General features: G+C 45.1%; 1 protein-coding gene across 3 annotated transcripts in view; it reads left to right on the top strand.

The window, feature by feature from the left end:
- The window catches only part of LOC119173831 (alpha-taxilin), a 124,351-nt gene extending 97,087 nt beyond the window's left edge, over nucleotides 1-27,264 (top strand). For all 3 annotated transcript variants that reach the window (XM_075895599.1, XM_075895597.1, XM_075895598.1), the window contains exons 4-12: nucleotides 2,668-2,782; nucleotides 4,707-4,837; nucleotides 6,483-6,602; nucleotides 9,034-9,228; nucleotides 11,317-11,436; nucleotides 19,898-20,065; nucleotides 23,722-23,817; nucleotides 25,673-25,808; nucleotides 26,943-27,264. In XM_075895599.1, the coding sequence (XP_075751714.1) occupies nucleotides 2,668-2,782; nucleotides 4,707-4,837; nucleotides 6,483-6,602; nucleotides 9,034-9,228; nucleotides 11,317-11,436; nucleotides 19,898-20,065; nucleotides 23,722-23,817; nucleotides 25,673-25,808; nucleotides 26,943-26,989 (1,128 nt within the window). In that variant the 3' untranslated portion in view covers nucleotides 26,990-27,264. The remainder of the gene's footprint in view (nucleotides 1-2,667; nucleotides 2,783-4,706; nucleotides 4,838-6,482; nucleotides 6,603-9,033; nucleotides 9,229-11,316; nucleotides 11,437-19,897; nucleotides 20,066-23,721; nucleotides 23,818-25,672; nucleotides 25,809-26,942) is intronic.
- Nucleotides 27,265-27,844: the final 580 nt, after the last annotated feature.

Raw genomic sequence — 27,844 nt, 5'->3', positions numbered from 1 at the left:
TCAGTTTGTAACAACTAATGGCTATAACTCACCTTTTTCTAAAGTAACATCCGGCGTACCCCAAGGTTCCGTATTAGGCCCTTTACTCTTTCTTATATATATTAATGATCTCCCAGACAGCATTAACTCCGCTATAAGGTTATTTGCAGATGATTGTGTAATTTACCGCGAAATAAACAATGAATATGATAACCAATTTCTACAGTCAGACCTTGAAACTGTCTCAACCTGGTGCAATAAATGGCTTATGACTCTCAACTCTAACAAATCTAAATGCATGTCAATAACCCGGCGATCTATTTCTCCCCCCTGTACCTACAGAATTAACGCCGTTCCCCTCCAGCATGTCTCTTCATATAAGTACCTCGGCGTTTACATTACCAACAATCTATCTTGGCACACGCATGTTACCTACATCTGTAATAACGCTAACCGAACGCTAGGATACTTACGCCGCAACTTTTCTCGCGCTCCGCTGTCCCTCAAAATTCTATTATACCGATCACTAATTCGCCCAAAGCTTGAGTACGCGTCCGCTATATGGGATCCCGTGCAGCAAAATTTAATTAACGCGTTAGAATCTGTTCAGAACCGCTCAGTTCGGTTCATTTGTTCTAATTATTCCCGTACTGCTAGCATATCAGAAATGAAATCTAACCTTGACCTACCCAATTTAACTGTCCGGAGGAAACTGGCGCGACTGCATTTTTTTCATAAGATATTTTTTCACAATCCATCAATGAAGCGAGACCTCATTTCACAACCATCATACCACTCATCGCGCATTGATCATCAGCATAAGGTTGCCATTCCGTTTTGCCGCACCAAATTCTTTTCAGCAGCCTTCTTACCGAAAACAGCAGCCGATTGGAACCACCTTCCCTCTTCCGTTGTATCAATAACAGACCCTTTGTTATTCAAGACTGCAATTTCTCAGCAATGCTTGTAATTATACGCAGTTTCCATTATCTATCTTTGTCTTGTATGTGCTTGAATTCTTATACATTTTTAGTTGACTTATGTTGCCTTCCTGATTTGCGCATCTGATACTTGTTTTTTTATTTTGTCTTTTTTTCTTGTGTGTTATATATGTTGTACCCACCCCCTCTGTAATGCCCTACGGGCCCTGGGGGTATTCTAATAAAATAAAAAATAAAATAAAAATATTTGAACTAGTAGTGGAGTACTCGAATTTGCTTCGATTTGAATTCAAATTATTGGAAATTTCGAAGTATTCGCAATGAATGAATAGGTATTTATTAATCCACATCACCCCCATGTAAAGGTAGTTTCACTGGAGTGTAGGGGTGCTAAGCCATGAAAGCACCTATCCAAGGAAAATCAGTTTTGCTGCGAAGCCCACATCAAGTTTAAAGGGGGCTCTGCAACAGTAATTGAGCATGGTCAGAAAATGCTGCCGATCGGCAATCGAGGCTACCGAGAACATGTGAGCCTAATCATGTGAGCCTAAGCAGCACACGGCCTGCAATTTACAATAAATTCTCAAAGTCAGCTAAAAATTGCCCTCTTCTCTCGACAAATGACGCCACAAGCTCGAAACTAACTCGTCATAGCTATTGTATCAATCATTGGCTTTATTGAGCATGGGGCGCTCGCTCGTTACTGAAGCCGCTGTGACTTGTTCATGTGTACGTGTGTTATTGCACTAAAAAGCTGCGTGTTTCGAAGGTAAAAGAAAAAGTGCTCAATGTCACGAGGAGTTCGTGACGTATTTTTCTTCCCGGTGCCATCTTTTCCTGCTTAGCTTCCGGTGCTTTCATCAGGACGAGAGAAGAGACAATGCAATCACAGTGTGTAACAAATCTTTGCAATTCTTCTTGTGTTGAATGGATTCTAAAAATTTTTGGGGCAGTGAATTGATGAAGCAATAAGTTCATTTAGTGAATCCATTTCATGGCTACTCGAAAAAGTGTTGCAGGGCCCCTTTAACTGAACATATAACCCTCAAATTTATGCATCAGTCTAAGCATAAAAGCTTCTTATGCTAGTTTATATGCAATAAGTATAATATATTTTAAAACATTACGTACTATACACGTTATCATTTGCATCCTACTGACAGTCAAATCCTGCTACTACTCAAAGTCGTTTTGACTTCCTTTGAACAAAAAAAAAGGGCATTAGCACAGAGGCCTTATTTCGATTAAAAAATATATCTAATGTGCAGGTTAGTTAGGTCATGATAAATATGCCCATTTTTGTTTATATGTCATATATACTAATCGAATTCGGTTCAAACTTATTCGACCAAAACCACTATTCACTTCGAATTCGATTCGAACCTAAAATTCACTATTCGCACGATCCTAATGACAACAGCTGATGTGGGCTTGCACTGCTAATACTCAATGGAAGAGTTAAGTAGGCGATTAACATTAGGTGCATTAAGTATGAGCAGAAAATGTCAGACAGCACTGAATTTCGCCCACCGATAATCCATTGCTTTAGCTGGAAGGGTGGCTTGTGCTTGTTTCAATTCTTAAATACCTCACACTTCTGCAACCATGTCCCCAAAAACAAAACCCGCATCAGCACCGGCTAAAGATGTAGTACTATAGCGCTTGGTTTGTTTGACACATTGCAAGCGCATCCTTGTGGTGCAGAAACTGTGGTAACGTTCGATGTTGGTGTCGCTGTTATTTTTAGAACCAGTCAAGGACCTCATGCTGTGGCGGCATGAGACGATCACCACTTCGCAAGCTTGGTGCTCAGGAGGCCAACAGCACGGCTGCTTCAAAACGAAAAGGAGAGCGTGCTGTTGGTAAGCCAGTGCTGCTTGTGTATACTCTTTCAGTGGTCAACAAAAGGACTCGTCCTAGAAAGTGCACCGTGCTACGAAAATTTACGGGGTACAAAGTTTTCACGAAAGTTGTAGCCCCCTCTTTGTCTGGCAAAACAGCCTCCGTTTGAGTGTTCCAGCCTGTATAGTAGTTATTGAAACCATAGACGTGTGTATGCATGGGAAGGGAGCCACCACCCCTAGCACTCCACTCACCGAAGAGAGTTTCAAAGTCTCCCCCTTACTTTCACTCTGTCGGACCTGTCCCGTCATTGTCATCGAAGGCCCCTGTTGCTGCAATCCAAAAACTGTTTACCTTCCATGTTTACTCCCAGAAAACCAGCAACCAAAGGCAGGTTATTGTATGAAGTATCGCATCGCTTGTGAAGAACATTGTCTTTTGGACTGGACCAATGCAGGCAGTGAGAGGGCTGCAATGATATTCCTCCCCCAACACCTCCAAAAGGGGAACCCTGCACACACCTATGATTGGGGCCTATACAGTTTTACTGCAAGACCAGAAGCATTGTTTATTAACAGAGCATTGCATTTGCAGTGTCGAGTACACGTCCTGTATACTTTTGCCAACAGGTATACATACGTATCATTGGCTTCGAATCGGGTTCTAACCTGTCAGGTTAACTCATTCTTAGTCGAACTTTTCCTGTCCTATGGCATGTCCAGTGGCATAGCGCCGATCATGTGGCATTGCAGTACAGCTAGAGTGAGGCTCTGTAAAAAGTAGAGGGCATCGCCATGCTGTGAGTGGTGAGGGTGGAGCTTGATGATTGAACCAATGAGAGGCGCACTAGGAAGGGGTCGAGCGAGGCCTTGTGGAAAGAGCGAACAGATGGAAGGCACGTTAAGAGAGATCAGCTGAGGAATCCAGCCGTTTTGTGAGAAGTAGATCAGTGAGTGTCTTGGTGGAGGGGGGGAGTACTATAATCATGGGCATTGTTTTCTTGGAGGGCGTGTTTCATGATGGCCAAGACTGCTCTCAGCGATGAAGCCGACAGATGTGAGCGTCAGCGAAAGCAGACACGGGCATGTCGTTGCCGTGCCAACTGCAAGGTTTGCATATGACAGGCCAAAGCTAAGCGCCAACGAAAGGAAGATTTGAAAAACGTGGAAGTACGAAAACCCGTTGAAGGAGAGGCAGTCACCTTGGCTATTTCGACAGTTTCGCAAAATAGAGATGGCTGGATTTTTTTTTTTTATTTTGGTAATGTGCGTGTGGTTAGCTGTTCATGCACATGTGACAGCAACATACTCGAAAATGTTGTTCAAAATGCTTCATGTCAGTCAAACCTGTTTTGTTTGGTGTTTTTGTAAGAATGAAAATTCACAGCCCAGGATTCACAACGCTTACCTATTCTTTCTGAACAAACATTTAGACTGCTTTCGTGCCTGTGATGCGTCATCCTTGCGTACACTAACATACTCATCTATGAGTGATCAGCTATTTACATCTCTTTGGATTATTGATGAGATGTATCATGAATATGTTGATTGTCTACAAGTACCAAGAACATTATTTTAAGAGCACATTGGTTAGAACTAGTAGCAGCCTTGAAGCATGACCATTCACGGTCACGAAATGTGTTGTGGTACGTTAATGTTGAGGCTTCCACAAGTTCAGGGAATGATGGTGGCCTGAAGAGATGAAAAATTGTCCAACAGGTAATGCTACTTGAGCCAACGTTCCAAATAGTGGATATACTTTCATCAAAATAGCAACTGCCTCCTTTTGTATCATGTTTCAAAAACATTGCCTCAGCAACGTGCCCCGTTCGATGAATTTTGAAAACCAGGTTGGATTCCATACCAGCCTAAGCTGGTGCAGTGTGTGTTCTCAGTGACCATTTGTGAGAGCAAGGGGCTGTGGGTCCGACTATTGCGGTTGCAGAGAATGTACTAAAGATCCTGGAGCCTCACGAGACAGCCGAGGAGAAGCTGGGTGCTTTGCTCCAGCACTACCTGGGCTTCCAGGAAGGCACCTGGCAGTTGCAGGCAGCTGTGCAGAAGGCCGAGCGGCAGGTCAGTTGAATTGAGTTGATACATATTTAAGCTGCCTATATCTTCAATAAACTATCCTGCGCAGCAGCGACTTCTCCGTGTGTCAGTTCCGCTTGATGAAACGAAGTTATCAAAGATTGCATTCTGGGCACGTGATGTGTAGGCATGCACTTGCCCTCACCCTTTTTGGAACTTAATTCAGTCATACAGCAAAGATGCCCAGAAAAGATGGCCGTTTGCAAGCGGCAGTTAAAGATTTAGGTGACTGTACGAAGTTACACTTAGGAAAGAGAGGATGATGATCAACATATCAGCAGCCCGCGACCTGCGGGCTGCTGACCTGCAGGTCGCGGGATCGAATCCCGGCTGCAGCGGCTTCATTCTCAATGGAGGTGAAAATGCTGTTGGCCCATGCGCTCAGATTTCAATGCACGTTAAAGAACCCCAAGTGGTCGAAATTTCTAGAGCCCTTCACTACGGCGTCTCTAATAATCATATGGTGGTTTTGGGACGTTGAACCACACATGTCAATCAATCAAGGAAAGAGAGGGTAAAAGGCATTAACGTCGGATGGGGTCTTCCCACTCAAAATAACAGTTCGCTCATAGGCACTGTCATCATTAATGGAAGTGATGATGTAGATTGAAAACTTGAATAAGGAAACACAGAAAAGTAAAAGTGCATGTGCAGTGTTGAATGTTTGTGACCAAAAGATAAAATAAGTTTCTATTAATGCATGAAATACCAAACATTGTATTATTGTTGTCGATGCACATCATTATGCACAGATAAAAATCAATATACAATGGCAGAGACGTATTGCCGAGTGATATTGCCATAAGTGCGACAAAAACTATCAACTAGGTACTGTCTGCGATTTTGTGTAGGACAGCGGGAGAGGAGCCCTCAAGGTCAATTGGTCGATGTTTTCTATGTGTTAGGCAAGCTTGGCTTCTGAAACACATACAGTGCTTGCAAACTGAAACAACAATTTAGGGATGCTCTGTGAGCACTGTACTTGCAAGTAGTACAGTACTGATGGATTCAAATGAGCCATCAATTTTTTTTTCGGATAACAACGAATATAAAGCAATTTCTTGAGAAAAGCAGGTCATTTAATCTCTAAAAGTAATGTTTGCTCTGATCTGCATATTCGATTCTAAATTGTGCTATATGGTCAGAGCTGATGACAGTGGAAATGAAAGTATGTGCATTACTTTACCCTGAATTGCCCTGTTTCAATTTATGTGTACTGTACACCTGTTTGTTCATTTCTAATACTTTGAAATTTTCTATAATTTAAAATCGAATCGAAACGAATATGAATACATTAACATTCGTTCGAATATTTCAAGTGCCGGAATATTCGCCCCAGCCTACTAAATTCATAGGTTACAATCGGAAGGACTATGCATACAAGGGGACCACCCTGTTAAGTGCCATATGGTTTTTCATGTGGCCCTGAAGACGGGCAATAGCCTCAACACAACGCCATGTGTCGGTGAGTATTGAGCAATTCAGTCTTTTTTCCCTCCGCCACACGCTTCGAATCCCGCAAACTTTTGAGGTCGACAGAACTTTTTTTTGAGGATGGCATGTCAGAGACAAGTTTAGGTAGCTTGTCTGAAACAGCCCAGGGGTTAAAAATGTGTGTGCATGTGTGCAGGTGCGGCAGCTGTCGAGGGAGAAGGAGCAGCTGCAGTCTGACTGTAACCGAGCAATGCTTGCGAAGAGCAAGCTGGAAAGCCTTTGCCGCGAACTACAGAAGCAAGCCCGGGCAGTCAAGGTGGGCTTACCTTCTGACAAGCATCTCCATCACTGTTTTGTAGGCTTGTGCGAATAGTGAATTTTTGGTTCGAAGCGAGTTTGAAGCGAATAGTGATTTTGATCGAATGATTTTGAATCGAATTCGAATGGTATGTATGATATATATAAAAAAGGGGGAATACTTATCATGACCCAACTAACCTGCACAATATTTCTTTTGAATGTAAATAGGGGCTGTATGCAAATGCCATTTTTTTTTCGTTCAAAGGAAGTCGAAACAACCTTGAGTAGTAGTTTCAGTAGGATGCAAGTGATAACTTGTTAGATACTTAACGTTTTATAATTTATTATACTTGGTGCATAAAAGCCATCATAACAAGCTTAGTAAAATGAAGAATTGTATTGAGAGTAACATGTTTTTTTAAAAGGGGCCCTGCAACACTTTTTCAAGCAGCCATGGAGCCAGTAAACATGCTTGTTGCCTCACTAATTTAGCACCGCAATGTTTTCAGAATCAGTCCAGTACGAGTGGAGTTCCAAAAATTTGTCACACGCTGTAATTGCATTTTCTCTTCTCGTCTTGATGAAATAGCTGGAAGCTAAGCAGGGAGGAATGGCACGGCAAAAGAAAATACGTCACATGCATCTCGTGACCTTGAGCATCTTTTTTTTTTCTTCGAATACACGGCTTTTCTGTGCGATCGCGCATGTACTCGTGAACTAGCGGCGGCCTCCCGTGGCGTCCCTGGTAATGACGAGTGCGCAATGCTCAAATCAGCCATTGGCTGTGACCAGAGCCGTATATTCCTTCTCGACTGTTGCAAGTGATTTTTGAGCTTGTAGTGTCGTTTGCCGAACGAAGAAAGCAATTTTTAGCTTTAAAAATTTATTGTGAATTACAGGCCGCGTGCTGCGCTATAATATTTGCCTCGCGTGTTCTCGGTAGCCTCGACTACTGACCAGCAGCATTTTCTGATCATGCCCAGTAAGTGTTGCAGGACCCCTTCAAATTTAAAGGGAAGCTTCGCGGCAAAGCGGTTTTTTCCCAAATAGGCACTTTCACGGTTTAGTATGCCTACATTGCAGTGAAATTACCTCTACAGGCAGTTACATGCATTTATTTGTTCATTGCGAATACTTCAAAAATATTTGATAATTGAAATCCAAATTGAAGCAAATTCGAATACTCGAATATTTGCACAAGCCTACTGTTTTGCACTTGCAGTGGTGGGAGACCTGTGCCAGTTGCGCCAACTGGAAATTATTGCTCCGTACTGCTCCAAAAGGGTCTCTTTTGTATAGTTTGCGCCATTGCCGTGCCACAATATGGTTTTGGAACCGAAAGTAATGTTGACAGCATGCATCATGAGCAGATATTACATGGTGATCGCCATCTTGTACACTTGCACTGCTGCATCGGCGTACACTTGCACTGCTGCATCGGCGTACACTTGCACCGCTGCATAAGCACGAAATTGGCTGATCAATTCTTCCGGCATCCGCACGTTTGTGGCATTGCCTTTTCTCGTTACCATTGGCAAAGAACGAAGGCGATGTAGTGACTACCAAAAAGTACGCCAGTATGACTTATTGCCGACAAAAAAACCTATGTGTGTGGTGTAGTGCCCCGTAAAGCCTACTGCACTCTTTTAATAGCCGGCGACTACCCGAGAGCGCTGAAGCGCTGATCACTGCCATGTCAATCGTGTGGAATCGTATTCAGCTTGCACTTGTTTGCAGAAACGAAAGCAGCTCGTTGTTGCGGAAACGAGCACTATGGATAGCGGGCACTGAGACAGGATGCGTAGCGCAGGCTTTTATGAGGCGACAGCCTAAACGCGCCTCTCCCGCTACCAGGGCTGCTAGAACATCGCTTGCAGGAAGCTCACATCATCGCATTCCACATTAACTCAACAGGCTTCTCACCGCATCTGTGTGCGGTCCGAAGCGGAGCAGGCGCTAGTAGCTCGGCAAGGGGAAGTAGGGGAAGCGCTGCACGCAACTCGTTAGTAGACAATCGGATCCCTCTGACTGTACCGAGTTTAATAAAAATTATGTCACCTTTCGCAAAACAGCAGATCACGGTACATATTTATCGCGAACAGCCAATTATGTCCATTGCGTCGCTATGCCAGTCGCGTTGGCTGCGTATCTTGGGGTCTGCTGTAGTTTTGAAATGCTCTTTGGTGTTGCCATCATATGTCATCAGACGGTCGTGTGAGAATGCCAATTATTTCTGGGCATTGGCAAAAATAAAGAAATAGCTTCGTGGTGGGCACTTTAGGCAATATTTGCTGTGGCGCTTTATTTATTCCTTCTTCAGCGGTGATGGTGCACGGAAAGAAATGAAAATTGGTACTTGGTCATAGACGTGCGCAAGGGGGAAAAGGGGGGAGCGGAGGGGGCGAGAAAGGGAGGCGTAAAGTCGGTCCTTGCAAATGTGCCTGCAGGACGAGTGTATGATGCGCATTCGGGACGAGGAGGAGAAGCGCCGAGAAGTGGCCACCAAGTTCCAGACGACCCTGATGGACATCACGGCTGTGCTGGAGGAGAACCAGGCACGCAGTGTGCAGCTGCGCGAGGAGAACTTCCAGCTGGCACAGAGGCTGAAGGGCGTCATCGACCACTACGACCTCTGGGAAAAGGCAAGTGGCGCTCGAGTTTTATATTCTTGTTCGTGGCCTAGAGGGGACATCAAAAGTAATTCCGCTAAGCCAGCCTTCATTTACACGAAGGCACCACTCTCGCTGTGAGGAAAGGAAAGTGGTGCCACTGCTCTGAAGTTCCCATGCAAAGTTTCATGACAGCATAGATTCTAACGGTATTTAAATTATTTTTTATCTGCAAAATGAGTTATCTTGTGTTCTAGAGATGTCAGAGACTCGACATGACAACTTTCAGAAAGTTTTGCTAAGCCAGTGTGGTTCAAACATGAAAAAAACAACAACATTGAAATGCATGACACCTCATACTGGCATTGATCTACCGTATTTACTCGATTCTACCGCGCCCTCGATTGTAACGCGCACCCGATTTCCACAGTGAAAAAAAAAAAAAGTAAGACATCGATGGCAACGCGCACCCATTTTTCTCGCTGGCCCGCACGATCACACCACTCGGAAAAACGACTCCTTTCGTGAGCGTCTTCCATTTAAATATGAGGTACGGGCGAAGCTTGTGCCCATCTGACGTGTAACAGAGCATTGCAGTCACTGTAGTTTTACCGTGGACCGATGTCAGCACGCGAACTTGCTTCGCCCCCTTCTCGACGGTTGTGGTGCCAAGCATGTCGAAGTAAAGAGGCGTCTGATCGGCATTCCCGATTTGCCCAAGCAGGTAGCCGTTGTTGCGCCGCAAGTTTAAGACGAACCTCTGAAAACTGAAGATTTTCATCGTACTCCTCCGCAAAACTTTTCGCATATGCATGTTCCCTTTCGGAGGGAAAAGCCTTTCCTCTTCATAAAGTTAGTTAGCCAGCACCTGCTCGCTTTAAATTGGCTCTGCATTAGACCTTTTTCTAAGACTAATTGCATAGCCCACACTTGCAGCAGTTCTGTCGTCACGGGCCGCTGTGCCGCTCGCTGCTCAAGCACATACTCGCCGAGCAGCTGTTTAATTTGCGGAAACCGACCCTGCTGTGGTCCACTGAAGCCTTTGCGTGAAGCTTTGCTGTCGACAATCTTCTGCTTTTGTTTCCGCCGGTCCCGCACGCACGTTTCGAGAACTCCGAACGACCACGATGCGGCCCGATTTCCGTCCGTTTCTGCACACGCGATGACTTTTCTTTTAAAAGCGGCATCGCGGTGCACTCGAGTTTTCGGAGTCAGCCCTTCCACGCCGTCGATGCTAATGCACTACTAGATGACGAACTCCTCAGCACACGTACGAAGTGCCGCACATGGGAAACACATAGGCAGAAATGGCCGACGCGCCATGCCGACGCACGTAGGGGGCGGCCATTTTGGATTTGCCGATAGCAATAGATTGACCATAATTTTTTTGTTCGTACTCGATTCTAACGCGCATGCAATTTATGAACTCGCTTAACCGTAAAAAAGGTGCGCGTTAGATTCGAGTAATTACGGTATTTAATTTTAGGATCCAAATTCACTGTATACCCACCCCCATTTAGCTTACTGTAATAAACCGATAATGATGCACAGTTAATGGTGATACAGTTATCAGTAACCTTTCAGGCTATACTGATTTACACTTAAACTTCTTTATAACGAAGTTGCATCTTACATCAAAATAAGCGCGTTATATCCAAATATTCGTTGTATATGCCTATTATAGCTATTGCAAGGTTATCATTCATTTACTTTATTATAACTAATATTTAATTATATTTGGATACGTTATACCGAGGCTTTAGTGTATTGCATCAACATCCCTTTATATCAGGCTGACTGCGAGAAAGATTATTGCAGCTCAATCAGAAGCAGTTAGAAGAAGCTTTTGCCGCCCATGTGTTCATATTCATAGTTGTCATCGACAGTCGAGCATGAGCTTAGAAACACAGGACTAGATAGGCCATAATCATTGCTGAGTACATGACATCCTGTTTGTGTTAAAAAGATCCTGGAGCAACCCCTTGACCAAAGTTGGTAAGGAGGTTATCAACGACACATACTTTGTTTCGTCAGCATGGGAGGCTTTTTTGTGGCTTTTCATTTGAACCTGCCCTCGTCCAGCCACTGTATTTCTAACACTCGCCCGCCTTTTTCTTGCAGAACATCGATGCCGTTCTTCAGCAGAAGGAGTTGCAGGTGCAGGTAGCCACGACACACTTGGCCAGGGCCCAAGCACAGTTGCAAGCCGAGAGGCAGGCGTTCCTTGCTGAGAAACAAATTGTGAGAAACTGTTGCGCAGCTTTGCAGACATAGAACTAACCCAGCTTTAGCTTTAGCACTCTTCCACATCAAGGGAATCTGGAGCACTTATAGGTCTTTATTGTTGTCTACAAAGAGTGCACATGTACAAAGAAAAGCCAAAAGGGCTATTTATGACTGCTGCAGGTGTCTAGTGGTTATGGTGCTCGACCGCTGGCTCAGAAGTGGTGGAATTAAGCCTCGGCCACGGTGAATGCATTTCAATACAGGCGAAATTCAAAAGGCGTGTGTGCTCAAATTTAGGTGCATGTTAAGAAACCCTAGGGGGCTGAAATCTCTGGAGTTCACCGCTGTGGCGTCTCTTATAGTCATATTGTCACGGGGTGAGAGTAGGCAGAGGGTAGAAATATATTTACAGATTGTACACGGAGTACACAGCGTCCTTGAACCAAGATGGCGGAGTGGCAACAACAACACGAGCTTTTGTTCAGTCGTCATCTTCGTCGCCTTTATGGTCCACTCCTTGATGTTAATGATGGCTTGTATCATATAGCCGCTGCTGGTGAAAGCGCCATCTCGGCGCTTAAGAAAGCGTGCGGTCCTGCGCAGAGAGGAACGGCTTAAAGCGGGAAACGTGTACAATATCAGTGGACGGCAGAGACAATGAGGATGGAGTGTCCAAGGGGGCGATCTCAAGAGAGACCTCGGTCAGTTGGCGCAAGACTTTGTAAGGCCCGTTGTAGCGAGTGAGGAACATGAGGACAGACCAACGTGACGGGAGGAAGTCCAGAGCAAGACCATTGATCCTGGGGAGTAAGAGACAGCTCTGTGACAGCTGATAGATTGATTGATATGAGGGGTTTAACGTTCTAAAACCACCATATGATTATGAGAGACGCCGTAGTGGAGGGCTCCGGAAATTTCGACCAATTGAGGTTCTTTAACGTGCACCTAAATCTGAGCACACGAGCCTACAACATTTCCGCCTCCATCGAAAATGCAGCCACTGCAGCCGGGATTCGATCCTGCGACGTGTGAGTCAGCAGCAGAGTACCTTAGCCACTAGACCACCGCGGTGGAGCAGCTCTGTGACAGCTGTCGTAGCGATCCTTTTGTGAGAGCTGCGAAGCAAAAAGGCGATCCCGGGCAATCTGGCGGGCCACTCGAGCCCGAGTAGTTGCATCGCTGTGTACTTGGTAGGAGTGTTAGTATGCAGCGGCAGAAGAGTGTCAAAAGGCACAGTGGAGTGACGGCCGTACAAGAGAAAGAAGGGAGACAAGCCAGCGGCGTCGTGTCATGACGAGTTGTAGGCAAACGTCACGTAAGGCAAAGTGGCATCCCAATCACGATGATCTGCCAAGACATACATGGATAGCATCATGGATACATGGATTGTCATCAGTGTGCGATTGAGGCGCTCAGTGAGTCTATTTGTTTGCAGGTGGTAGGCAGTGGTGAGTTTATGACGTGTGGAACACGAGCGAAGAATGTCATCCATGACCTTAGAGAGAAATGAAGAACCACGGTCAGTCAGCAGCTGACGCTGCACTCCATAGTGGAGAATAAACTTATGAAGGAGAAAGTCCGTGACATTAGTAGCACAGCTTGATGGTAGCGCTCGCGTGATGGCAAACCGTGTCGCGTAGTCTGTAGCCACCACTACCCGCTTACTCCCACTCAGAGACGTTGAAAATGGTCCAATGAGATTGATGCCGATGCGGTAGCACGGGTCTGTTGGAATGTCGATAGGCTGAAGTGGGCCAGATGGTGCTAATGAAGGATGCTTGCGGCACTGGCAGGACTCGCAAGATGCAACGTATCGGCGCACAGAGCGGTAAAGGCCAGGCCAGAAGAATCGATGCCGTACGCGGTGATACGTGCGGGCTGCTTCGAGATGTCCAGCAGTTGGGGCATCATGAAGTTGTTCGAGCACAGTAGAACGGAGCTTTGCAGGAACTACCAGAAGAAGTTCTGGGCTTTTGGTGCTTGTGTCGCGCCAATACAGAATTCCGTCATGAAGCGTGAACAAGCGAAGGGAAGGATCCGAGGTGTCTGAAGCTAGACGGCGTATGTGGGACTGCAAATTGGCATCACTGAGTTATTCTCTACGTATGTCCATGAAATCAGAAATAGCGAAGATACAAGCATCAGAATTGTGCGCTGACAGGCCATGGGGATCGACGGGATGGCGATATTAGACAGTCGGCATTCTGGTGCCTTCGGCCAGACCTGTAGGTCACGTCAAAGCTATATTCCTGTAGCTTTAAAGCCGAACGACCACGGCGTCCAGATGGATCATTGAGGGAGGACAACCAGCACAAGGCGTGGTGATCCGTGATGACCGAAAAGTGGTGGCCAAACAAGTATGGTTGGAATTTTCCAACTGGCCATATAAGAGCGAGGCAGTCGCGCTCAGTGATGGAAAACTTGCACTCGGATGGGAAGAGGAGGCGACTTGCATAGGCGATTACAGTCAGCTGCCGATTTTTCGGACCCTCTAGGGAGCAAAAACCATCCGAACATTCGGCAGTCCAAAAAAATGAATGCAAGCAAAAAAACGCATTATTGTACTGATAATTTTCAATGCGAGCAAAAAAAAATGCACCATTTTGCTAATATTTCTCAATGCAAGCAAAAAACCCACCATTTCATTGATACTTCTCGGATCAAGAGGGTCAAGGTCGAAGTACCAGACTTCCAAAACTTTGCCAAAGCATCAGTGGGGTGACTAGGGAGCAAAAACCATCCGAACATTCGGCAGTCCAAAAAAATGAATGCAAGCAAAAAAACGCATTATTGTACTGATAATTTTCAATGCGAGCAAAAAAAAATGCACCATTTTGCTAATATTTCTCAATGCAAGCAAAAAACCCACCATTTCATTGATACTTCTCGGATCAAGAGGGTCAAGGTCGAAGTACCAGACTTCCAAAACTTTGCCAAAGCATCAGTGGGGTGGCTCTGAAAAGAGCCGTTAAAAAAAAAGCATGCAGGCGACAGCGGGTGCTGTCAAGGCTGCTGGTGTTCGAGCTGCAGTGGCTTGAAAAACTTGTTGTTCCTTGTTTGAACGGCGTTCCGCTTGCATGTGATCACATTCGCTTCGATCTGAGCAAGGGTCATGTCATCACTGTACACCAATGACAGCGTCATCAATACTCGCATCAATTCGGTGGTCGTAGGTGGCGCAGGCATTGGTTCTTCATTTTCGACATCGGAGTCGTCTGCATCGAAGTGGGGGCCATCGCAGGCAAGCGAAATCCTCACGATGTGAACTAAGGAGTTTGCTGACGAACGTCGAAGCACCTAGGCTTAGCGTTGCAGAGCACACTTCACACGATCGCACAACCACGCACTAGGCTAGCCAAACACCATGTTGGCTGCGTAAACAAAATGGCGCGATGGCAGGCGACGGTGCCTCGTGTACTCCGGAGGTAGCGCTGGTAAACATTCAAGATAGCCAGCGTGGCCAGACCAAATCGGTGTGTGACGGTTAGTTCTAGTTCGAAATGATGAAATTCGTGAAAGGAACATTATTGGCGCCAAAAAATTTCCGGGTGGATAGTTTCGATTATCAGCAAAGCACCCTTTCACGATAAACACGGCCAGTGTTAGGAATCTCGGAGGCCGTGTGTGTTTCTCTGCTAACGATCACCGAGTCTAAGCAACAGATGCTGCCACAGTAGACCAGTACGCTCATTTATGCGATAGTAATCACGTGTGACGCAGTTGTAGTGGTTTCCATTGGAGGTCAGTGGTGGTTTCCGACCTTCCGTCGCGTCAAAAAGTCGGGAAAAATGGACTTTGGGGGGTTCGAGCGTCCGAAATTTCAGACTTCCTTATACATTGATTCTATGGGGCTCGTGGCGGTACCGCGAAGATGTCCGTTTTATCTGGCATGTCCGAAAAATCGGCAGTTGACCATACATGATTTCGATCCTCTTGCCGTTGAGCCATGACAGCGCTAATACCGTGTCCGCTAGCGTCGGTGCGAACTTCAGTCGGTGCTGAAGGATCGAAATGACCCAAAATGGGTGGGGAAGTGAGCAACGCAGTAAGTCGGCAAAACAAATTGGCTTGCTGGGGACCCCAAGAAAATGGCGTATCCTTATTCAGTAGCTGTGTCAAGGGATGGGCAATGTCGACGAAGTTGTGGACGAAACGCTGGAAATAGGAACAGAGGCCGACAAAGCTCTGTACATCTTTCGTGGAACGTGGTGTGGGGAAATCTTTGACGACGCAAATTTCTTCGGGATCGGGTTGCACGCCTTGAGCACCGACAAGATGGCCTAGCACAGCGATTGTTTGGCGGCCGAAACGGCATTTGGAGGATTTTAGCTGTAAGCCTGCCTTTCTGAAAACTTGCAGAACAGCTGACAGGTGGCTAAGGTGACTTTCAAATGACGGCGCGAATACAATGACGTCATTGAGATAACAGAGGCACGTTGACCATTTGTGACCCCGTAGCAGGGAGTCCATCATTCTCTCAAATGTAGCGAAAGCATTGCATAAGCCAAAGGCCATTGCCTTAAGGGGGCAGACTGGTCTTAGACATTTTTTGTTTATTTCTTCAGTGATCTTGATAAAACTGCAAAGGGTTATGCAGTTTTTTCTGCTGATTTCAAATATTTAATTAGTTTTCCTGTAACTCACTTTGTTGCTGAGATAACTTAAGTTCACCCCCTATTGTTTAAGGCCACCATAGAAAAAAAAGTGCTTAATTAAAAGTGATATTTAGGATACGCCAACATAGACTAATGACTATAGAGTGAAAGTATGGAAGAGGTTTTTGTTTTTAGGCCTTTATTGGTTATTTTGCAGCAAAATGAACTATACATTTTCAAAAGCAGTTGGAATTGTGTTACAATTCTGATTAGTAATTAATTAAAAGGGCATGTGCTCTAAATTCTGCTTTCATACTTGCATTCTACACACATACAGGTTTCCACTGCAAGGATAATTATTGTTGTACCTGCCCTAGCTGCAGAGATATTGAGGCCTCAAAACTGAATAGTCACAAATTTACTTTTTTGAGAAAAATGGAAAAAACTGAAAACACACAGTTTCTTCAAAAAGCAACAATGATGGTGCGCATGTTTTGCAATCCTCATAAAGGTGCTCATAAATTGGTAGTAGAGCTTTAGACAAAGGTGCTGGCAAATTATAAAGAAGCCTCAAAGTCGGTTCCCCATTTTTTTGCAGGTTCTGCATGTTAACAGCACCAAGAATCTGGACAGTTAAAATGACATTACAAAAAAATTACTACTTCCTAGTGCGTGAAAATTTGCAAAGAGATAGAAAAATACTTGCAGAAACCAAATATGTCAATTTTAAAAAATGAACTTTTTTGTCACTTTTTGGTCCCAAAGAGCAGTCTGCCCCCTTAAACTGGAAAAGTATATCCGGTGTAACAAATGCAGTCTTTTCATGGTCTAATTCGTCGACGGAAATCTGCCAGTATTCTGAACACAGGTCGATTGAGGAGAAGTAGGCAGACCCGTGCAGGCAGTCGAGGGCATTGTCAATCCGTGGCAGTGGGTAGACGTCTTTGCGCGTGACCTTGTTTAAGTGACGGTAGTTGACACAGAAGTGCCAGCTGCCATCCTTTTTTTTTACTAGAACGACTGGTGAGGCCCATGGACTGCAAGATGGTTCAATGACGTCTTTTGAGAGCATTTTATCAACTTCACGCTGGATGACTTGTTGCTCTGTATGTGACATGCGATAAGGACGTTGTCGGATTGGGTTGGCGTCTCCAGTGTTGATCCTGTGAGTAACAACTGATTTCTGACCTAAAGGGCTGTCACCAAAGTCGAAGATGTCCCTGAAGGATGCCAAGATATGCCGGAGATCGGCTGCCTGAACTGCAACGAGGTCTAGCGCGATCGATCGTGTCGTCAAAGTCAGCATCAGTGGAGCTTTGCGAAGAGGATGCAGTAGCGGGCGAAGGAGTGTCTGCAATGAATGCAGAAACAGAATGTTCACTGATGGAAGAGACGATGGCTAGAGTCATGCCATCCGGAACAACTTGAGTGCACCAGCTGAAGTTCAGCATCGGTAGCGACGTCACATTATTCGTAATGGTCAACAGAGTATAACACGTCCGAAATCAGTGCCAGCACATAATCGCCGTCGGGTACTGGAGAAAAAGACCTCATGGTCTCATGTTTACTTAGGTAACGGCTTGGGGCGCTAGGCGAAGGTACTCGACAGAACACAAACGTGGTTGAGGTGTAGTTGGAGTGTCATCGCAATAAGGTAGGCCAAGCTGAAGCAAGCCTATTATATAGTCAAATAAGGCAGAGTGCATGGCAAGTAAGTCCATGCCTAGGACGAGTTCATGAGAGCACTTCTTGAGCACGGCGAGAAGCACAGTTGTGGAGCGGTCAGCAACACTAACACGTGCGGAGCCCATTCCAAGCCCTGTAAAAGTTCCACCGTCGGCGACTTGGATGAGCAGCAGTGGGCTTAAAACCTTTTTAAGGAGGCGGCGAAGCTCCGAGTTCTTTATCGAAATGTGGAACCTTGTGTCTACAAGGGCAACAACAAGTGCATCGTCTACTTTAACGTCTATGAGGTTGCGTCGTGTCGGCATAGTAAGAGGATTTGGCTAGCGAATCGTCGATGCAGCATCACTTCTGGGAGCTGCATCGTCTAGTTTTTCCGATCCAGGTGTGCAGTCGGTGAAGGAGGATGGCGAAATTGGGGTGAGCGCAACGATGGGCGACGAGACAGCGCTGAGCGGGACTGGTGGCCGGGAGGGGATGGTGATCGACAATGCACCATCGATGAACTGTCACCACCGGCTGGCCAAGGTGACTCGTGGCGAGTTCCGAAGTGGCGAGTTCCGAAGTGGCCATCATCTGCCTCTGTGCGACGGTTGTAGCCATAGGAAGGCTGACGCCAATACCACCTGCGATTGCAATAGCGGGCCACGTGACCGATACGGTGGCAGTTAAAGCAAATGGGTCGGTCATCAGCAGTCCTCCACTCAGCGAGATTGCGAGAGCGCGCTGGGAGCTTCTAGCCTTGGGCGTAGAAAACTTGCGGACGACGGTCGGTCGGGAGGGGGCGGCTGTGCACACATATTCCAGGCCAACGTTCGAACGCTCTTGCCGAACGATGGCATGCACTAAAGGCACCATTTAAGAACTGGACTCACAGGCACAAGAGAAAGTTGAAGTGGGAGACATAGCTTCAAATTCTCGACGGATGATCTTCATGGCGTGCTCTGCAGTCAGTGGTGCCTGTGGTACAAGCATGTCTTCGCACGACCATGTTGCTACGGTGTTGGAAAGTCAAGCGAACTGATGCGAAATACGTCTGCTTTTGGCGGCCTCAAAACGCTGGCACTCTCGTATAATGGCATCTATTGTGTCACAGTCCTTGCAAATTAGCAAATGGAATGCGCCATCGGATATGCTTTTTAGTATGTGCGCTACTTTCTCGGACTCCTCCATGCCGTCGTCTGCTTTGTGGCTAAGGGCGAGCACGTCCTGTATGTAAGACAGGTACGACTCCGATAAAGTTTGAGCGAGATATGCCAGCTCCTTCTTGGCCGCTGTCTTCCTGCCAGTCGATTTGCCGAACAGTGCATGCATGTTTTCTTTGCGCGCATCCCAGCTGCCAATTTCCACTTCGTGGTTCTCAAACCACTCTTAGGCTGTCTGTCCTCTTCAGGTAAAATAGGATGTTCGCCAGCATGAGCGTTTCGTCCCAGCGATAATTCCTGCTTGTTTGCTCGTACAGCGGCAACCATTCTTCAATGTCGACATTGTCAATCCAGCAGAACGTGCCAGGGTCTTTCAGCTGGGGCAATACAGCTGTCGTCGTTACGGTGGCCGCTGCGGGAGCTGGAGCCGGACCTTCTTGTGCCATCGTGGAAGAAACCAAGTGTCGGCCGTTGTGTAGCTCCGTTATACTGTCTTTTTACACCGCACCACCACCAAAATGTCAAGGGTTGAGAGTAGGCAGAGGGTAGAAATATATTTACAGATTGTACACAAAATACACAGTGTCCTTGAACCAAGATGGCAGAGTGGCAACAACAACACGAGCTGTTTGTTCAGTCGTCATCTTCATCGCCTTTAGGGTCCATTCCTTGATGTTAATGATGGCTTGTATCAATATTATTGTTCTGGGATGTAAAACTTCAACAGTTGTTATTAATACAAAAGAGGTTTAACTAATATTGAGAGATTGGTTGGCTAGACTTGTGAATGAATGGTTCAAAGTAAGTCAGTGCTGTCCTGTGCTCTTCTCAACCCCTCCGTGCTTTCCTACGCAAGAGGATCAATAGCGTCTGTTAAACTCGGACACCTTTTCCATCAGTGTTTCTTACCGTAGAGCTTAGGCATGTATGATAAACCAAATGCAGTCGAACCTCTCTACAATAAAAGCTTTTGTCGATGGCATATTTTGGAGGTAGTAACTCGACGGACAAGACTCATTTGTAGAACTCTTTTTTTTCTCTTGCGGCGAGCAGGTGCTGAAGCAGGTGAGCGACTCCCAGAGGCAGCAGGAGGAGCTGGCAGCGCGAGAGTCACACTTGCGGGAGGAGCTGTCGTCTCACGCCAGCAAGTACGAGGAGTTCCAGGGGGCCTTGGTGCAGAGCAATCAGCTGTTCCGCACTTTCAAGCAAGACATGGAGAAGGTAACGCTGCCTCAGAGGCTGTAGCTTGTAATTCTTATTGCATCTGTACCACTTGCTGGCATCGAGCACAGCACGGTACGCTTGATTCCCTATTATGGTGACTGTGTTAAGGTGTGCCATTTATGTTCGATGTTTATTAGTTATGAGAAGCCATGTGTGCCACAGCTCGCAAACATTTAACATCACTGGACGGCCACAGATCACTGAGCAAGTCCTACTAGTGCAAAAAATAGCTATGTATGAGTCATATGACTGAGGCTTTTTATTTCCTTCTCAATCATAGTAATTCACTAGTCTTTGTGAATAGGAGGGCTAAACTGTCATGAAAATTTGACCAACTACCTGTAATTTTTCTCATGCAAACTGGAAAAAAAAAGAATATAACTTCAGAAACTACTGTAACACATAGCGCTCAAAAGCAGTGGTGCTTCTGGTGATGTAATTGTCAAAAACAATTACAGTAGAATCTCAATGATACGTTCCTGCTTAATAGGATGTCCCGGCTCCTGCGCTTGAAATCGCGAGAACTCTAAACGCCCCCGTAGCGCTATGTGTTGATACGTTCCGCTTAATACGTTTCCGTGAAATACGATTGAGATTGTCATGGAGGTGGTGTGGGGCGACGCAGTGAAGGAGGTGGAGAACAACGTACTGGAACACAGCATCGAACACGAAACCGGGTGCCGACCAACTTCGCCAAAGCCCCTTCTGGACTGGAAGCATTACTACACGTGTTTCGCACGAAAAACAATGAACATGCGGACAAAGGTCGACAATGTGCATAGGAGGAGCTTTTGTTGTCCAAGGTTGAGGCAGCAGCTGGAAATTACTGTTTTTAGTAATAAATTTTTTTGCCCTTACACGTCTATATGCACTTGCCAGCCTCAATTTTTGCTGCATTAGAATTGTACGTTTTCTCGGATGGTACGTTTACCTTCCGTACTTTTTTTTCAAAACGTATCAATGAGGTTCTACTCTATTCAAAAGAATGATGCACTATTCAAGTTTGCTTCAAATTTAACTTATTAAAAATTTTGAATTATTCGAAACGAACCAATAAAGGCATATTAGCCTGCATGTGACATCTTGTAAAAGTGGTTTCACTGCAGTTGAGTGATGCTAAGCCGTGACGGCACCTTTCCAGGTGTATATTCGCATGTAACTATCCTTGAAAAGTAAGCTTACTGCAGTTAGGCGGTGCTAAGGCATGAAAACTAGTAACAAGGGGAAATCCGCATTGCTGCAGTCCTATTTTACTGTTAAATGAGGATATTACCCTCACATAAATTCATTTTTTATGTTTAACAGCTTGTGATACCAGCTTATATGCTTCAAGAATAGCAAATTTTAAAAATTAACATATTTTACATGCTGTCGTTTGCATTCTACTGAAAGTCAAATTATGCTACTATTCAAACTTGTTTTCACTTGCCTTTGAGCAAGCCCCGCCGCGGTGGTTTAGTGGCTAAGGTACTCGGCTGCTGATCCACAGGTCGTGGTATCGAATCCGGGCTGCGGCGGCTGCATTTCCAATGGAGGTGGAAATGTTGTAGGACCGTGTGCTCAAATTTGGGTGCACGTTAAAGATCCCCAGGTGGTCAAAATTTCCAGACTCCTCTACTGCACTGTCTCTCATAATCATATGAGGGTTTTGCGACGTTAAACCCCACATATCAATCAACCAATCACTTGGAGCAAAAAAAAAAAGGTATGTACACAGGCTTTGTTTAAATTGTAAAAAATTATTGTGCAGGTTCGTTAGGACAGCACAAGGAGGTCCATTTTTCATTATGATATGTCATATATAGGGTGTTTTTTTTAAGCAACAGAGATTTTTCCTTAAAAACTATAATAGGTAGGCACTTCTTGTCTCTGCAGCCAATTTCTAGGTCAAAGCGGAAAGATTCTGCACTAACTAGACCACTTTGGAATGATTACTTGATGAAGATGATTGAATTAACATTTTTATTATCAATTTCAGGGAGGTTGTGTATATGGTGAAGTTGTTCTACATCACAAATTATGGCAAACATAATTTTTAAAAATTGAAAATGTTACGCGTGGATCCAGAGATCCATCGTTGAATGTCCAGACCGCCTTGCCAAAGAAACCAAATTAATGTGCCGCATGCGCCAAAACTTGAGCACTCAGTGCGTTGGTTTCGGTTTCTCCGGCACTGTGGTCTGGAAATTGCGGTGCGCTAGGGTACTCACATATATGCTCTTCCCTTGTTTTAGAGGCAAGCATTTGGATTTGGGACCCCCTCAACTGCTGCTCTACTGCATGAAACTTGATTTGAAAAAGTTTCCAAATATTGAGTGCAGCGAAATCATGTATTCTCTGATATCAGCAGATGTTACCATATATTTGCTCGGTATTTATCTGCGGCAGCAGTGAAACTTAATATGTACAGAGGTTAAAGTTACGTGGCGTTCTGTGCCGATCACATTATAAAACATTAAATATTTCGCTATATAAAGGTTTCACTGTATTGCGATTCAGCTGTGACACTTAGCTTCGTGATCGTATAGAAAGAACTATCCTGGAGTGATATCCATGGTGGAGCATAGCAATGCCCCGAGCCGAGGCATTTTTCAGGGCATTTATACAGCTGTGGCATGGTCACACAGTTCTAAGCGAAATAGCTGCCAAGCTTCACCACGAGGCTGAGAGAGGGTGCCACCACACCATCGTTAATTCATCATCATCATCAGCCTGACTACGTCCACTGCAAAACAAAAGCCTTGCCCTTGTTCCGGCAGTCAACTCGGTCCTGTGCTTCCTGCTGCCACTATACCCACAAACATCCTATTATCATCTGCCCACCTAACTTTCTGTCTCCCGCTAACTCGCTAGCCTTTTCTGAGAATCCAGTCTGTTACCCTTAATGACCAGCGGTTACCCTGGCTACGCGCTACATGTCTGGCCCATGTCCATTTCCTCTTCTTGAATTCAACTATGATATCCTAAACACCGGTTTGTTCTCTGATCTACTCTGCTCTCTTCTTGTCTCTTAAGGTTACTCCTACCATTTTCCTTTCCATTGCTCGATGTGTCATCCTCAATTTAAGCTGAACCCTTTTTGTAAGTCTCCAGGTTTCTGCTTCATAGCTAAGTACCGGCAAGATGCAGCTGTTATATACCTTTCTCTTGAGGGATAGTGGCTATCTACCAATCATGATTAGAGAGTGCTTGCCATATGTGCTCCACCCCATTCTTATTCTCCTAGTTACTTCAATCTAGTGGTTCGGCTTCGCGGTTATTACCTGTCTTAAGTCGACATACTAGTCTTTTACAACTTCAAGTGTCTTATTACCTATCTCGAAGTGCTGTTTTCTCCCGAGGTTGTTGCAGGTGACGTTTGTTTTCTGCAGATTAATTTTAAGACCTACCTTCTTGTTCTCTTTGTCTAACTCTGTAATCATGAGTTGGAATTCGTCCCCCGAGTCACTGAGCAGTGCAATGTAATCGGTGAAGTGCAGGTTACTAAGGCGCTCTTCATTAACTCTTATCCCTAACTGTTCCAATTCTAGGCCTCTGAAAACCGCCTGTAAGCACGCGGTAAATAGCATTGGGGAGATTGTATCCCCATGCCTTAGACCCTTCTCATCGTTAATTAGCTGCCCAAAATTTTTTCGTCCATTTGTTTCTTGCAGATGTCCAAAAAGATCAAGAAGTTGGAGAAGGAAACTGCACAGTGGAAGTCGCGTTGGGAAGCAAGCAATAAGGCGCTTGCAGACATCACGGCAGAAGTGAGCCTACAGTCTAAAATCTTTCCGCTTTTTTGTTGTGCAAAAGACAGCTATTTGCATGTAAATCCATCTTGTGGCTCGACGGTCTTGCCTGTTAGTCGCCTTTGTTTAAGGGTTGACTTCTGAGCACATTTTTTTCTTATAGTATTGGAGTTCTTTGCCACAATCGCTGTGGCAAGTTTTCTTGGTGTCTCATTTTATGTGCGGAGTGACTCTACATTCCTTCCAGGAATGCCGTGACCCACCGGTTGGTCATGGCATCTAACACAAAAAAAATTTCTTCTGATTAGTGTTGATAACCTCTTGCAACAAGAATTGTACCTCTGTGTTCATGTTTGATGAAGTTATCAAATCAGCGAGCAGATACACGCTCATAACATCGCGGCCACTTAAGAGAAGCACAGGCTGTGACATGATTTTGATACTCTAAAAGGAACATTCTTTTTGTTTCCATGGTGTGCAATATCAATGCTCTGCCCACATCAGAGCCAGACGGCACACATTAAGTATCCTACGTTTATTTTAAAGTTTTCATCGTCTAGTATCTTTAAGCTGGCCCCGCTGCAATTGGAAATATCACGACAAGTCAATACAGTGCAATGGGTTTGCAAACTCTGTGAACTCTTACTTAGACATGCAGTCTAAATCGCAGAAGGGCTGTAGAAGTAGCTAAACGACAATTTTCTCGTCGCTGTTTCCATGAACCACGTGAAAGTGACAGCAAATAACAGAGCTTTGCTAGTACGATACAAGTTGCTGTCACCATGGAGTTTCCTATAAATACACTAGAGGGAACTCTGGTGCTAGTGTCTATGGTAGCTGCAACACACGGCGCTTCTGCGAGCGTGGGAATGATGGGTAGTACATGGACTTGTCTAATTTTCGTACTTTCAGCTTCACTTGACTTTGCATGGCTTGGAGCTGTTTTCTCACGAAACAAAAATCAGCAAATGTTCAGCAGTTGCACTTCACTTAGGCTCGCCAATTGAAATTGGGTCGTTAAGTTTATAACGGTCCATTGTTTTATTTGAAACAAAACCAATATACAGCAATAAAGAAAGCCACAATTGCGTTCGATGCCTGCAAGCACAAAGACTAGGCAATTATCTGTGTACTACCCGTTATTCCTATGGTCGCTGAATGATCGCAGCGCCAGAGTCCCCTCTAGTTAATTTTAGGAAACTCCGTGACTGCCACCTCGTGATGTCAGACTGTGAATATACGTCACTGCGAAACTGCTCTCTCGATACTGTAATTGAAAGTGCTTTTGATGGAAGCAGTGGTGCATGCCTAGCATTATGACACTCCTTTAAGTGTTCTTGACACTCGTGTTTTTATTTTGAGCAAGCAGCGAAAATTAAAATTGATGCCAGTACTCTTTCAAAGCTACAGCTGCTTACTATCTGACTTTTGCCATGAAAAGCTGTATTGCCCCATTGTAAAACCACATATTCCTCAACATACTACTATCAAAGAAAAATTTAGGAAGCACTGGTACATAGCCTCAAATTCATGTGTTACACCTGTTGTTGCCTTCATAAATATTTTCAAAGCAGTTATTGTTTATAAGTCTTATACAGTGGACTCTCATTTAACAGCACCTGAAGGGGCCAAGAAAATAAGCTTCATTTAACAAAAGTTCCGCTCACTGAGAAATGAACAGGGGTGCAGAGTCGAAGCATGAAACCAATCGTATCGGAAGCATCTGTTCCATTGAAGCAGCAGTTTTGTTGAACAGATCTGTGCTTGCAGAGTCTGCTGTAATTTATAGTAGGTTTGGATGTAGAAGTCACAGTACCAAAAACAAGAGAGCCGTTTTTCATTACATGCGCACTTGTCATTTTGACGTGAACAGAAACACGGCCGAGACAAGGAACTGGTGGCTGCCCAACAGCGGGTCATAACCCTGGAGAAGCTCTGCCGTGCACTGCAGCTCGAAAGAAACGAGCTCAGCGCGAAGGTCAAGGCACTTGGGGTCGACGCTGGCGCAGGTACATCTGTAGTTAGGCCTTTCAATGGGCAGAGAAGCAGTTTCATTAATGTACACCCTTCAGTTGGCCAAAATTTTAAAGAAAAGGGGGGAGGGAGAGGGGCTGTGTACTAACTTGTAAAAGACTGCAGCAGTGTAAATAGACACTGCGTTGCACTTCGAATTGCTTGTGTCATGCCAAAGACACATTCTCCCGTGCTGTCACCGGAGTGCTGTGAAATAGTATTTTGCAATATTTTTTTTATTTTAAGGCAAGCTGTCGCATCAAATAAATTTGTGCACAACGCTTCAAGGCAACCCCAGGGGCTACAGTTGAGCTTTACTTTGTTGAACAGAGTGCCAACCTTAGAATAGTTCATTAATGTGAAAATTCATTTGAAATTTATTCACCAGACTGCCCAATAATTACTCAGGTATACGCATCTAAAGCTTACGCACAACAAACCCAGGCAGCAGAATGTGAAGGAATTGAAGCTAGCAGGAATCAGCATGGGCCCAAATGACAGATTGCCAATGTCGCTACACAACCAGAAACATAGAGCCATTGATACACATCAACCGTGTCTTGAGACGGGGCATTAACCGCCAAGTGTACAGAAATTGCAAACTTGTTTCTAGTTGGGAAAATAATTAGTGAAGGATGACCATTTGAACAAACAAGGGTGGTGTTCTCAATTTCTCTCTTTGACATGAACAACTTTTGTAAAATGCCTTGCCACTCATCATTCGGTGTGGTGTCGGCATGTACAACTGTGATATAGTAGTGCTAACGTGTTGTGTGCAAGATTCTCTGAACTGTGAACATGTTTTGTATTGAATAATCTGGGTTTCATGAAATTTTCACAAACTGAGCGCATTTCCAAAACGACACTCTCGGGTGACTGCTTCAGTTAGGCACTGCAATTGGTTGCAGGCATTTTTGCATATAGTTGTCATTAGTGGCTTTTAGTGGTTTTGCATATGTCAACATGTTCAGTTGGCCAGTGATTCCAACCACAAAGTATTGTGGTAGCCAAACATGTGCACAAAAGCAGTTCATTAGAAACATGTGCCCAGCTATTGACGTGTGGATTTGCCCATTTTGGATGACATTTAGCTTCAGCTCATATCCTTTGCCTCTTTCTCTCTTTTTCAGAAGACTCGGGCCCTGTGGAAGTTGTGAATGAGTCAACAGAAGGCTAATGCATTTAGTCGGGAAGCATAGAAGTACAAAGCTGATGCAGGCCTTATCTTCAGTCTTCTGTTACTTTTCGTTAATTCTAGCCATCATACAAAAAAAAAATATGTAAGGATATTGAGCGCTGCAGTCAGGGATCGACTACACAAAATGTAGCAGCGTACTTTCAGCCCCACGCACACTATTTAAGTATCGCACAATCGAAAGATTAGCAAAGCACGAGGATTTCTGGAAAAGAAATTAAATGTGTGCCTGTGATACAGGTGTTTCGAAAAAACAATGCAGTGTTGTCTGATTGTGGCCCCGCCATGGTGGTCTAGTGGCTAAGGTACTCGGCTGCTGACCCGCAGGTCGCGGGTTCGAATCCCGGCTGCTGCGGCTGCATTTCTGATGGAGGCGGAAATGTTGTAGGCCCGTGTGCTCAGATTTGCGTGCACGTTAAAGAACCCCAGGTGGTCGAAATTTCCGGAGCCCTCCACTACGGCGTCTCTCATAATCATATGGTGGTTTTGGGACGTTAAACCTCACATATCAATCGTCTGATTGTGTATTTCAAGGTTAAAAGTGCCTCTAGGTGTTGGATACAATTTTCTAAAGGACTGCACTAGGCTTGCACATTCCAAAGATCACAGCTGCATAGGTCGCTCGTCGCAATCGTCCCTGCAAAGCACGTAACATTGTGATGCACCCCGCTGCAGTGGTCTAGTGGCTAAGGTACTCGGCTGCTGACCCGCAGGTCGCGGGATTGAATCCCAGCTGCGACGGCTGCATTTTGATGGAGGCAGAAATGTAGGCCCATGTGCTCAGATTTGGGCGCATGTTAAAGAACCCCAAGTGGTCGAAATTTCCGGAGCCCTCTA

This window comes from Rhipicephalus microplus, chromosome 5 (genome assembly GCF_043290135.1).
Source record: "Rhipicephalus microplus isolate Deutch F79 chromosome 5, USDA_Rmic, whole genome shotgun sequence".
Lineage (NCBI taxonomy): Eukaryota > Metazoa > Arthropoda > Arachnida > Ixodida > Ixodidae > Rhipicephalus > Rhipicephalus microplus.
The sequence above is the reverse complement of the archived record's forward strand: the minus strand, read 5'-3'. Positions and strand labels throughout refer to the sequence as shown.